Source organism: Balaenoptera acutorostrata, chromosome 20 (genome assembly GCF_949987535.1).
Source record: "Balaenoptera acutorostrata chromosome 20, mBalAcu1.1, whole genome shotgun sequence".
Lineage (NCBI taxonomy): Eukaryota > Metazoa > Chordata > Mammalia > Artiodactyla > Balaenopteridae > Balaenoptera > Balaenoptera acutorostrata.
Window position 1 is genome coordinate 25,584,434 of NC_080083.1, and position 13,941 is coordinate 25,598,374.

Here is a 13,941-nt window from a genome sequence, read left to right on the forward strand (position 1 = left end):
TTGAACTCTTAAGCTATAGTTGCCACATAAAATCAAGATGCTCAGTTAAAATTTAATTTCAGATAAAGGGTGAATAATTTTTAGTATAAGTATATTAGAAATGTTGCATGGGACAATACAAAAAATCATTCATTGTTCATCTGAAATTCAAATTTAACTGGGTGTTCTGTATCTTTATTTGCTAAATCTGGTAACTTGTTCCTAAAATGATCAGATTTTTAATATTTTCTCTGTTCCATATTACGCCTTACCTTTCTGGTGAGGGTGGCGGAGGGGGAGGTGTAACTAGCTTAGACTGAAAGTGAGAGGCTTCTTTTCTTTTGAAAAATCTTTTCGCTTTGGCTTTTAGCTTTCTTCTTCGTTGCTTGAACTTGGGCATGGTTTCTGAAGAGAAAATTTGTTTTTACATTTTTTATTGAGGAATAATACATATACATAGAAAATACACAAATTTTAACTACAGTTCAATGAATTATCACAAAGTGGACACATCCTTGTAACCGCCACCTTGGTTAGGAAATGGGTCACCACCAGCAACCCAGAGTCCCCTTGAGGCAGGAGATAGATGGGCCCCAGGCTGAGCAGCTGGAATCTGTCCCCTGTAGACAGATATTTCAAGATGAAGATAATGGCAGGAGCAAGAAGGAGCTGAGTCCTGTTTGGATAAAAAGCTAAAGAGACCACATATTTCTCATTCTTGAGGTCAAGGAGACCCCCAAACGACACATGTGCAAAAAGGATCCTTGGGGAGGGGGACCAGACCATAATATGTTCTGCTAACTCCTCAGAGACCCTTGTGCTGGAATCCATCTTGGCTAAAAGATGTGCATGCACACAGGGGAGGGCCCTGTGCCAGACCAAATATGGACTCAAAGTCAGACAAAGCAAGATGATTGGCCAGAGGTAACCCAGAACTGCCCCCATATAAGTAACATAATCCACCCCAAAAGTGTGTGCCGCTCTCTCTCTCTTGCTGAGTCCACCCGTGCTTTCTCTGCACATATCTTCTCTCCTAATAAGCATGTTACTTGCCTCACTACTTTTTGTCTCTTTGCCGAATTCTCTCTTCAAAGCAGACAAGCACCAGGGCAGCGTTGTGGCTCGGGTTCAATCCCTGGTCAGGGAACTGAGGTCCCACTTCAAGCCACCGCAGGCTGCAGCCACCTCATAGCCACCCAAGATCACCCTGAATTGGAGGAAAATTTAAACCCAGATTTAAACTATCTCTAGAGATACCTTAGCTTTGGCATTATATTACTCTCTAATTTTGTTTTTGTTTTGCTTGTTTTGCTTTTCTTCATTAAGTCAAGTGAATTTCCCTTTCTTTATAATGAAATCAAGCAGGACCTTTCAGGGCCTTCCCAGTACAAAAGCCCTTTTTGTTCCCTTTCTCTTGTTTGTAGAAAAAAGACTTCAGTCTCCTAAGCCTTCCTCAAGTTCCAAAGAGCAGACTCAAGCAGTTACTAATTAGAGAAGTGAGGGAATGCAGAAACAATGATAGGTTAAACAACAGTTCAGAGATAAAACAGAGTCACAGGACTCCTAGTTCCTCCTCAAGGGATATATATAATGATCTGATGCATATCTTTGTGCTGTCCTGCAGAATCTAAGACCACATCCCCAAGATGAAAAATGGTGACTACATGCTGACCACCAGCACTTAGACCCCAGACTGGTTAGAACCATAAATGTTGATGATTAAGATTCCCCAGACGTCGGGCTTCCCTGGTGGCACAGTGGTTGAGAATCTGCCTGCTAATGCAGGGGACACGGGTTTGAGCCCTGGTCTGGGAAGATCCCACATGCCGCGGAGCAACTAGGCCTGTGAGCCACAACTACTGAGCCTGCACGTCTGGAGCCTGTGCTCCGCAACAAGAGAGGCCGCGATAGTGAGAGGCCCGCGCACCGTGATGAAGAGTGGCCCCCGCTTGCCGCAACTAGAGGAAGCCCTCACACAGAAACGAAGACCCAACATAGCCAAATAAATAAATAAATAAATAAATAAATAAATAATAATTAAAGGTGCTAATAATTAAAAAAAAAAAGATTCCCCAGACATCACCCTGTTACCTTACCACCAACCAAAAAGTTGAAAGTCCACCAGCTGATCAGGCATCCTATTACCCTCACCCTTAATGCTGCCTTTAAAAATCCTTGCCTGGGCTTCCCTGGTGGCTCAGTGGTTAAGAGTCCACGCTTCCACTGCAGGGGGTGTGGGTTCGATCCCCGTTCTGGGAACTCCCGCATGCTGTGCAGCGCAGCCAAAAAAAAATCCTTGCCTGAAAGCCATCCAGGAGTTTGGCGCTTTTGAGCACTAGCTGCCCTTTCTCCTTGTTTGGTGCCCTGCAATAAACACTGTACTTTCCTTCACCACAACCTGGTGTCAGTTGATCAGCTTTGCTCTGAGTTGGGCAAGTGGACCTGAGTTTGGTTCAGTAACAATAACAGAGAAGATGGCTACAGTTGGGTTATGTCAGTTATTAAAAGGAAGTAAATTTCTTTGCTGGTAACATTTACTGAGATTCCAATGTACAAGGTTGAGTTGGTAGAGAAAGAAAAACAAAACTAACCATTTATATAATGCCCATTTACTTTTAGACACCTTCACATACATTTTTTCAGTGAATCTTCATTACCGTGCAAGGTATTTTTCCTGAGGAAGAGGACTTTTATTCCCATTTTTACATAAGAATAAATTGAGGCTTAGAAAGATGAGATGATTTATCCAAAGTAATGCAATAAAGCATTAAGTCCAGATTCGTAAGTCTCCAAAGACCACGTTCTTCCTAATACACTGTGATGCAATAGTAGAATAGGTGATATACAACATAATAACAAGTACCCCAAATCTAAGACATGGGTGTTTCAAAACATTTACTTTAAAGCACTTTTAAACACTAACTAGTAAATTTAGATTTTAACCCAGATCCTTTTCTGAAGAAAATTAAGTCAGAGCTGGTTTGATGTGAAGAAGTGCTTTGCCGGTTTCAGTTTTTGCTACCTGAGGAACAAAGATGTCCTTATTCAAGTAGCAGAACTAAAAATGGTCTCAAGGGCTGGGCCTCCTTCTCTTCAAACTTACATTTCAATAGGAACAATTGGTCTTTAAAATACACATTCATTCCACTTTTGTTCACCCTGTAACCCTCCAGCACTTGGTATGCAACTCTATGCTTGCTCAGCTCTCAGATTCCAAGGGCTGAAGAACCTCCCCCAGCTCCAATGTGGGTAGTAAAAACTAAGAAATGTTTTAGTTCCAATAGCATTGGACTCACAGAGGGCACCCTCCATGGCAATGGGTGACAGAACGTATATCAACAACTGGTCTAGGAGTAAAGTTTCTTGATAGCATCTTATTTAACAAATTGCCAGACCTCAATTTAACAGCGTATTTCTTAACTGTTCTTACAGGCTTGGGAGACATACCCCAAGATACCTGATTTCACCTTTATTGTATCATTTTTCCTTTCTACTGAAATAATGAATAAAGGCTAAGTGGGGATTATTAAACACAAGGGATATCTATAGGATTAAAAAAAAAACACCACAAAACAAAAATACTCTGAATGAAGATATTTAGGAAAGCCTCAGGAAGCAACAAAAAACTTATGGTTGCCTGGAAAAGAAGTTAAACCTCATCAAATCCATGGCCAAGACTATCTGTGAAGAAATGTCACTGGAAACCTCTATCCAAGGCCCAGAGTTCACTGGTTGGGATCCCCAGAACCTGAGATTTCCCCAGTAACCTCCCCTTCCTGTCTTCCGTCTGCCCCTTCACAGCCCTCCCCCATTCTGTTCCTGTTGCCTCTCTCACCTGCCTTGATGTCTTTTGTTAGAGAGCAAACTGACACAGAGAACTGGCCTCCTGCCTCCCTTTTTCCTATATTCACCAATCAATCCCTCAGTTATGAAAACAGACTTTAGAAAGGAGCTGGATGTTCTGGTTAAACTCAGTGGATTGACTCTATACCTTAACCTCCACTCCAATGGTGTGTTGGGATTAGCCCTGACTTTTACATTTTTAGGAAGTCTGTGAGCCAGTTGTTAAACAAATCTACCATTTAAATTAAATTATATAAACTTACAATTAGGTAATTTATATTTTAAAAGATAATCAATACACAAAACTCACCACTCCCTAATGATTTTACTATTATGTATGCTCTTGAGGTTTTTTTTTTTTTCTTTTTACCTGATTGTATCTATACGGCGAAAATGCTTTAGAATGGTGTATTATGCTCATTTTTTCCCAACTGCACATTCAGTGACTTCACATTGGAAACTTGAAATTGCCCATGATGGGAGAATTTACACCACGGCTATTATAAAACACTACAAATTAAGGCTTGGTTTATTATTTTGTTGATTGTTAAGAAAGTGATGAAAAGAATGTTAATAGTGCAGATTAAACTTAAAAGTGTATCTTGTCTGTAGTTACACTGTGAATAGCACAAAAAAATTGAGGAGTGTTATTCCAGTATTTGAAAATGATTATCTGATTCATCAGAGGTTGCTTACTGAAGTTCCAAAATAAATCTTTGTGTTTCGCTTTTGTCTTACTTCACAGAGTAAATAAAAATATCAACCAACATTCATATCAGGACTAAGCTTGTTCATAAATTGCAACCACATGTTGGTTACAAATAAAAGAAGTCCATAAAAATCAATAATAGCATTTTGTGAGAATCAATTGGCTATGAAATTTATAAGAAAGAGTATTATATATTTTATCATTGCTTATAAAAATTATGTTATATACCATAACAGTATATAATATCAGTAAATTTATAATAAAATTATGTATATATATTTATAAATATTTATTAGCACACTACTGGTGGAGCATCATGAAAACATCATGAAAAAGGCAGTAAAGGAATAAAAAAGGCATAAACCCACAGGACGAAGAATGGGAGTAGACCCTATAATAGATGATAGATGTGAACTAAATCATCTAAAAGTAGTAGTAACTGACTTGGCAGAGCAGAGGAAAGCTAAGGCTTGCCTGCCTGGTAGGGAAGCCAACAGGAAGCAAGACCATTCCCAGAACTCTGAGAAGATTCGGGACTTGAAAGCACCTAGTTCCTTTGAAGGTTTGGGGTAGGGCTTAAATTGGATTGATTAAAAGTCTTTATAAGAATTGGATAGGCCTTTGACTTCTGCCCTCCCATCCTTACAGCCTGGCAGTGTCCTGGCTTTCATTTTATGGACAGGTTTATTCTCTGCAGAAGTTGAACCTAGAGGTGATGAATTTGGGTCACCAAGCATAGCAGGGTCATGTCTCTGTCACTATACAGAAGATAGGGGATGATCCTAACTGAAAAGTGAGACTTTCAATCCCCTTCCTCAGCTCTGCTCCCAAAATACAGGCCACCAAGTTTTTTTGTTTGTTTGTTTGGTTTTTTGTTTTATTTGTTTTTGGCTGCATTGGGTCTTCGTTGCTGCGCGCGGGCTTTCTCTAGTTGTGGTGAGCGGGGGCCACTCTTTGTTGTGGTGCGTGGACTTCTCATTACAGTGGCTTCTCTTTGTTGCGGAGCATGGGCTTTAGCCGTGCGGGCTTCAGTAGTTGTGGCACATGGGCTTCAGTAGTTGTGGCTCACGGGCTCTAGGGCACAGGTTCAGTAGTTGTGGCACAGGAGCTTAGTTGCTTCACGGCATGTGGGATCCTACCAGACCAGGGTTTGAACCCGTGTCCCCTGCATTGGCAGGCGGATTCTTAACCACTGAGCCACCAGGGAAGTCTTACAGGCCACCAAATTTAATTCCCAGCCTCAAACCCCCACATCTCATTCCTCCTGGCGGAGACTAGAAGATTCTTCTCCAGGGAAATTGACTGGCCCAAGATTCTACCCAAAATGGCCAAGTCCTTGATGATCAATTACCCATTGTGGTGCCCACAGGTTGACAATACCCACCTCCACTACTTTGAGCTGCCAATCAATTATCTTTTTTGTGTATTCCTTTGACAAATAACAGCCAAGGATCATCAATCATTTTTAGAAAAAGTCTTTACCATGAAGAGCAGAGACCAAAATAAACAGGGAGAAAAAAAAAAAATCCAAATCAAAGGAAATGGAAAGAATGTAGGAAGCAGAAGAAAAATTAAAAAAAGAAAAGAAAATATCTTCAGAAAATGAGATACTGCATTCATGAAATAAGGATAAGAAACAATTTTTAAAATTAAAATAGGAGAAATTTTTAAAATATAATAGAACAGTTGGAAGATTAAAGTTTTAGATGAGAACAGAGAAAATGGAGAGAATTTTATCAAATAAACAGTACAAAAATACTCCCCAGAACTGAAGGACTTGAATTTCCAGACTGAAATGGTCCATTTAATGTAATGAATAAAAGATTCGGGCTTCCCTGGTGGCGCAGCGGTTGAGAATCTGCCTGCCAATGCAGGGGACACGGGTTCGAGCCCTGGTCTGGGAAGATCCCACATGCCGCGGAGCAACTAGGCCCGTGAGCCACGCTACTGAGCCTGCGCGTCTGGAGCTTGTGCTCCGCAACAAGAGAGGCCACGACAGTGAGAGGCCTGCGCACCGCGATGAAGAGTGGCCCCCGCTTGCCGCAACTAGAGAAAGCCCTCGCACAGAAACGAAGACCCAACACAGCCAAAAATAAATATAAATAAATAAAAATTAAAAAAAAAAAAAAGCTTAAAAAAAAAAAGATTCACATTGAGGCATGCCATCATTTAGAACGCCAAAAATAAACAGGAGATTCTAAAAGTTTCCAGAGAGAAAACACAGTCTAGATATAGAGGACTGAGAAGAGAATGACACCAGATTTCAACAGCTACTCTGCAGTTCTGAGGGGATTCCACAGTCCTATACCTGGCCAAAATTTCAGTCAAGTGTGAGAACAGAAGACAAACAATGGGAATTTCCAGGATAATGGTGATCACAACAGGTCCTCGGAAGACAACTTTGCAGCAGGCCTAGAGGAGGGGTCAGCAAACCTTTTTCTGTGAAGGACCAGATAATAAGTATTTTAGGCTTTGCAAGCCATCTGGTCTCTGTTACAACCACTCAGCTCTACCACTATAGCACCAAAACAGCCACAGACAATACTTAAATGATTGTGGCTGTATTCCAATAAATTTTATTTATGGCCATTGAAATTTGAATTTCACAGAATTTTCATGTGTCACAAAATATTATTCTTTTGATTTCTTTCCAGCTATTACAAATTGTAAAAACCATTCTTAGCTCATGAGACCTATGAAAACAGTAATTTCCTGACCCCTCACTCAGTGCACAGCCAGCAAAGTGAGCAAGTGTAACAGAGGGCTTCAGTAGGGGAAAAAAAAGAAAAGAAATGGATAAATTACCTAGTGTGTTTGATCATTCTGAGCAGAATTTACTGTTTTTCTGTAAAGTTAGGGCCAAGTTACTGATAAGAGCTTGAAAAAATAAGTATATTAAAAATGTCTAGGAGGGGGTGGGACTTCCCTGGTGGTCCAGTGGTGAAGAATCCGCCTTCCAATGCAGGGGATGCAGGTTCGATCCCTTGTCAGGGAACTAAGATCCACATGCCGCGGGGCAACTAAGCCCACGCACCACTAGAGAGCCTGCCTGTCGCAACTACTGAGCCCACGCCACAACTAGAGAAGCCTGTGTGCTGCAATGAAAGATCCTGAGTGCCGCAACTGAGACCCGATGCAGACAAATAAATATTTTTAAAAATTTGTGTTTAAAAATAAATAAATAAATAAATAAAATATTAAAAAAAATGTCTAGGAGGGGGAATTGCCTGGAGGTCCAGTGGTTAGGACCTGGTGCTTTCACTGCCATAGCCTGGGTTTGATCCCTGGCTGGGGAACTAAGAGCCCACAAGCTGCAGGGCATGGCCAAAAAAAAAAAAGTCTAGGAAAAAAGTTCTACGAGAAAAGAAGTGAAATCATAGTAACACTATACGTTCAGCTGTTACACAATATTTTATAGTATCAACACTGAATGTTTATTTAACTAAAAATTATGATATATTGGGAAGACAGAAGGAAAGAAAGTGGAAATCAGCAGTTGTCTAAATTTATATAATGCTTAACCCATTGGGGGGAAGAAAAAAGGAAGAGCATTATAAACATGTTACTTAGAAACATGGAGGTAAACACCAGAAACAGTTACAAAAGTGGATAGGGTTGCCTTTGGCGAGTGGGAGTCAGGATTATAGAGAGAGGATTCAGAGGACTATCGTTTCTTGTTTGTTTCTTTCTAAGTATAATAAGCCTCCTGGTAGTATTGGACAGTTAACCTTTGGTATGTACTATTAGCTGGAAAAATAAGAGTACCACCATTCTGAAACTGGGTCATCTTTTCCTAGCCCTTTCCTGGTGGTTGTTCCAGCGCCCATGCCTTCAAATTTCTAAAGAGTTCTACATAAGCCAATGTATGTCATTCTGGAAATTATTATTATTATTATTATTATCATCATTATTTTTTTGGCTGCCCTGGGTCTTCGTTGCTCTGTGCAGGCTTTTTCTTTTCTTTTTAAAATAAATTTATTTATAAATTTTTATTTTTTGGCTGTGTTGGGTCTTTGTTGCTGCATGCGGGCTTTCTCTAGTTGTGACGAGCGGGGCTACTCTTCATTGCAGTGTGTGGGCTTCTCATTGAGGTGGTTTTTCTCTTGTTTTGGAGCTTGGGCTCTAGGCACGTGGGCTTCAGTAGTTGTGGCGTGTGGGCTCAGTAGTTCCAGCTCGTGGGCTCTAGAGCACGGGCTCAGTAGTTGTGGCGCACAGGCTTAGATGCCCCGTGGCATGTGGGATCTTCCTGGACCGGGGATTGAACCCATGTCCCCTGCACTGGCAGGCGGATTCTTAACCATTGGACCACTAGGGAAGTCCAGAAATTATTTTTTAAATGAAAAAAAATCTAGGAACTAAATCATATTTTCTCCTCTCTCTTCTGTATGTGTGTGTGTGGGGGGGGTGTCCTGGGCCATGGGTCATTATTACTATTTAATAACCTTCTAATTAAATACAGTAATTGACACATGCAGAGAATTAAGAGAATATGTCAAATCTGTCAGGATAGAAAGACACGGTCTGAGATAATTCCTAGATTAACGTTTTATTAAAAAATAATCATAGCTCTTCCAAAAGTGAAAGATAATGAATTCCTACCTCAAACAGGACAGAGGACACAGCAAGCTAAGGTTGGTTTTATTATCACTGCTTTACTAAAAGCTTTAGATACTCTGCAGAGGATAACTGTCCAATTAAAAAAACAGTATATAGCAATCTTTATCTAGGTGAGACATGTAAAGTCCCCTTTCCAAAAGAGTAATGAGACATACAAATTCTTTTTGCTAGATTCGGTGGGATTCCAATTGCTAACACTAGATAGAAGCTCATTCTTTCATGATTACTCAAAGCATTTTTCCTATTTTTTAAATTGAAAAATATACTTCCTTTCTTTTTACTTGCCTTGTTTTGAAAAGGATCTAAGGCCAATTAAAAAAACCCTGTACCACAACAATAAAAAAAAAAAAAAGAAGAAGGTAAGTGAGGAAATTAGAATACTCCATTATAGAATAGACTATATTAAAATTATATATTATTCATAAACATGAATCAGAAATATTTCTCTGATTAATTCATCCTGTCCCTTCTCCTTACCATCCCTCCCCTTTCTGTCTTATATCTTCAGTTGTCCTCACCATCTTTCCCTGGGCTCTCCCTTGTTTTCCATCTTTTTTAATTTTTATTTTTTAATTTTTTTAATTTTTGGCTGCGTTGGGTCTTCATTGCTGTGTGTGGGCTTTCTCTAGTTGCAGCGAGCGGGGGCTATTCTTCCTTGCGGTGCACGGGCTTCTCATTGCAGTGGCTTCTCTTGTTGCAGAGCACAGGCTCTAAGCACGCAGCCTTCAGTAGTTGTGGCATGTGGGCTCAGTAGTTGTGACTTGCGGGCTCTAGAGCGCAGGCTCAGTAGTTGTGGCACACAGGCTTAGTTGCTCCGCGGCATGTGGGATCTGGACCAGGGCTCGAACCTGTGTCCCCGGCATCAGCAGGTGGATTCTTAACCACTGAGCCACCAGGGAAGCCCTGTCTTTTGATATAGTCTATTTTCCCCTACTTTTTTAATTTTGAAAAATTTCAAACCTTGAGAAAATTTATAAGAATAGTATAATTAACACTCATATATCATTCACTTAGATTCACCAATTGTTATCTGATAATTATCTCTCTTCATAGGGGTATATATATATGTGTGTGTGCAATGTATAATACATATTATACATGATAATGTATAAAATATATAACCATGTATTTATGTAATTTATTTAATTTTTACATATCATATTACACAGACACACTCCTATACAGAAAGATAACAGTTGGTGAATCTAGGTGCATGATATATGACTATTTATTATACTATTCCTGTAAATTTTCTCAAGGTTTGAAACTTTTCAAAGTAAAAAATATAATATATAATAAATGTACATAAATATAAAAAATACTTACACATGCATAAAAGTTTTTAGTGTTTGACGGAGCAGAGTTAGTTGCAGACATCGTACTTCACTCCGAGATACTTTAGCTTCAGTTTCCTTACATGAACATGGACATTATTCTACAAAACCACAATCAGGAAATTTTACTTTTGAATATAGTCCATATTCAATTACTATTCAATAGTCTGAACAATATCCTTTACAGCTGATTCCTTTCCCTCTCCACATTGCATTTATTTATTTATTTGTTTTTAAAGATTTAATTTTATTTATTTTTGGCTGCATTGGGTCTTCGTTGCTGCACGCGGGCTTTCTCTAATTGTGGTGAGCGGGGGCTACTCTTCGTTGCAGTGTGCGGACTTCTTGCGGTGGTGTCCTTGTTGTGGTGCACTGGCTCTAGGCATGCGGGCTTCAGTAGCTGTGGCTCACGTGCTCTAGAGCGCAGGCTCAGTAGTTGTGGCACAGGGGCTTAGTTGCTCTGCAGCATGTGGGATCTTCCTGGACCAGGAATCAAACCCATGTCCCCCGCATTGGCAGGTGGATTCTTATCTACCGCTCCACCAGGGAAGTCCCTCTCCACATTGCATCTAACTGTAGTATCTCTTCAGTCTCCTTTAATTTATAACAGTTCTTCAGCCTTTTTATATAAGTATTTGCCTTTCTTCATATTTATATTCTTGAAGAATTCCAGTAGTTGTTTTGGAAAATATTCCTCAGTTTGGGTTTGAGTGTTCCTCCAGTGATCTTCCTACCTTCAGTCCTTCTCCTTTCCAGTTTATTTTCTACACTGTTCTGGAGTTAGTCTTGTTTTTTTCTTTAATTATTATTATTTTTTAAATTGATGTATAGTTGATTTACAATGTTGTGTCAATCTCTGCTGTACAGCACAGTGATTCAATTATACACATATATACATTCTTTTCCTTTTTAATATTCTTTTTCATTATGGTTTAATCACAGGATATTGAATATAGTTCCCTGTGCTATACATTAGGATCTTGTTGTTTATCCATTCTAAATGTAATAGTTTGCATCTACCAACCCCAAACTCCCAGTCCATAACCAACCCCCCACCCCCACCCCACTCCGCCGCCCTTGGCAACCACAACTCTGTTCTCTATGTCTTTGAGTCTTGTTTCTGTTTTGTAGATAGGTTCATTTGTGCCATATTTTAGATTCCACATATAAGTGATATCATATGGTATTTGTCTTTCTCTTTCTGACTTACTTCACTTGGTACGATAATCTCCAGTTGCATCTGGAGTTAGTCTTTTAAAACAAAAATATGACCCTGATATTCCCTGTTTAAAAGCATTTGAAGGATCCTTATCACCCACTGGATAAACCAAATTCCTTAGCATACCTTTCAAAGCTTTCCACAATTTAGCTCTAACAGCCCTTTGCAGCCTCATTTCTTCTAATGATTAACAGTTTGTACTTCAGGCATACCAAACACCAGATACTTTCTATAGTGTTATCAGCCTTTCCCCCTGCTTGGGGTATCCTCCTCCAGGTCAATTTATGTAGCCTTCCAGATTCAGTTACTTTTTTTTTTTTTGCCATGCTTTGCAACATGCAGGATCTTAGTTCCCCAGCCAGGGATTGAACCCGTGCCCCCGGCAAAGGAAGGGCAGAGTCTTAACCACTGGACCGCCAGGGAGGTCTCTCTTGGTCTTTTTGTTGAGTGCTTATAATCCTCCAGGTACTATGGTAGGTGCTAGGATACAACATAGTCTCTGTCCTTATGGAATGTTTACTGGCTGATAACGTCATCTCTTTTGTGCTTCTATAGCACTTTATACACACCCTTATTGTGACATTTATTATATTGTATTGTAATTTTTGTTTGCATGTTTGTCACCCCACTGGATTTGAGCTTTTCAAGGGTAGGATGAATTTTATTCATCTCTGTTTCCCCAGGACCTAGAGTATAGCAGGCATTAAATACCATTTCATTCAATAAATGAATGAAAGAATAGCAAGTGTTCTCTATTTTGATTAAGGAATATGCTTTAATACAATTCTGGAAAATCTCTTGGTGAGGGAGATTTTTAATTCTTCAAATCATACTGCACCTTCATATGGTTAAAGGATGGGTTCAAAACTATTTCCAGTAGGAAGATGCAATAAATAATAAGAGTAAGAATTACACTCTTCTGCATGAGTTGGCACTGCTGCTTCTATTAAAACTCCACCCTGTGATACAAAAAAATGCTTTTGGTCGGGGTACTTACAAAGCTGTGGCAGCAACAGAAATTGAAACCAAGTCCTATGTCTAATTTATAATGAAAACTAATGCCCGGGTTTTTGTTCTTTTTCTTCTTCCTCTTTTGTTCCCTTTTGGCCTAGCCCATACCTGTTGGATCACGTTTGCCTAATCAACAATAAGTAATGAAAGTCAGGTGCCTTAAGGCACAACTTTCAGATAAACATCACTGTTTATCTGCTGTTCTGAATTATCTTCCAGGGTAAGATGACCTTTACAGATTATGTTGACACAGATCCCGGTGGCCACAGACCACTGGACTAAAGACACGGTGGACCGCAGATGACTAAGATGATTAACCTCAGCTCCTTTGTTCTTCCCCTTTAAAAACCTCTAACTCAGAGACCAAGTTGGAGTGACTTGTCTCCCACTTCCTTGCCTGGCTCCTTGCAATAAAATCTTTGTTGCAAACTCCCGCTGTCAGAGTTTGGCTTTCTGCACTGCGGGCACACGAGCCCTTTGTTTGGTTTAAAAATGACAACTGCATTTCTTTAATATTGTCCTAAAATACATTTTTATGGAAAAAATGTGTTTACACTCCCACAAACAGCTTTCTGTCAATTAATCACTTTCGATTATCAGTTCAACTGATTCCTCTTGAACATCCATAGGGCTATTGCTGGTACTTGCTTATATCTAAATTACATTTTATGTTGTGCAGCATTGCTTTGTTAGCTCCTGTCTTGTTTCTCTAGAGATTGCGGTTCCCTAAAACTTAGTCCAGCACAGTACTAGGCACATAGAAAACAGGACACACTTTTTAAACTGATACTCTCACAGAAAGTCGGACAATATTAAGACTATATTAAGGAACATAGTACTACTCCCTATCAAAAAATGTATGTTCTCAAACTTAAAGTGCATAAGAATCACGGGGGGAGGGAGGTCATGTTAAAATGCATATTCTGATTCAGTAGGTCTGGGTGGAGACAGATAATCTGCATTTTAAACAAGCAGCCAAGTGATGCAGATGAAGTTGGCCCGCGAACCACGTTTGGAGCAGCAAATACGTAAAGGACTGTGCAAAAGGAAGGCGACTTTGCTCCAAAACATATTTTTGCAGAGCGTTAATTAAATAGAAGTATGATTAGAGTGGAGCCAGGCGGAGCACTTCTTACCCAGCCTTAAACCTCCTCTTTTCTGATCCATCTCCCCTCCGAGTCCAGCCAAACTTCCCACCTCTGTAAACCGTAAGAACACAAGCAGCAACA

At 39.8% G+C, this 13,941-nt stretch overlaps 1 protein-coding gene across 3 annotated transcripts in view; it reads right to left on the reverse strand.

Annotated features, from left to right (window-relative positions):
- The window catches only part of PRR11 (proline rich 11), a 31,544-nt gene that overhangs the window by 17,412 nt on the left and 191 nt on the right, over window positions 1-13,941 (reverse strand). For all 3 annotated transcript variants that reach the window (XM_057535687.1, XM_057535686.1, XM_007190296.2), the window contains exon 2: window positions 252-384. In XM_057535687.1, coding sequence (XP_057391670.1) covers window positions 252-379 — 128 coding nt within the window. In that variant the 5' untranslated portion in view covers window positions 380-384. The remainder of the gene's footprint in view (window positions 1-251; window positions 385-13,941) is intronic.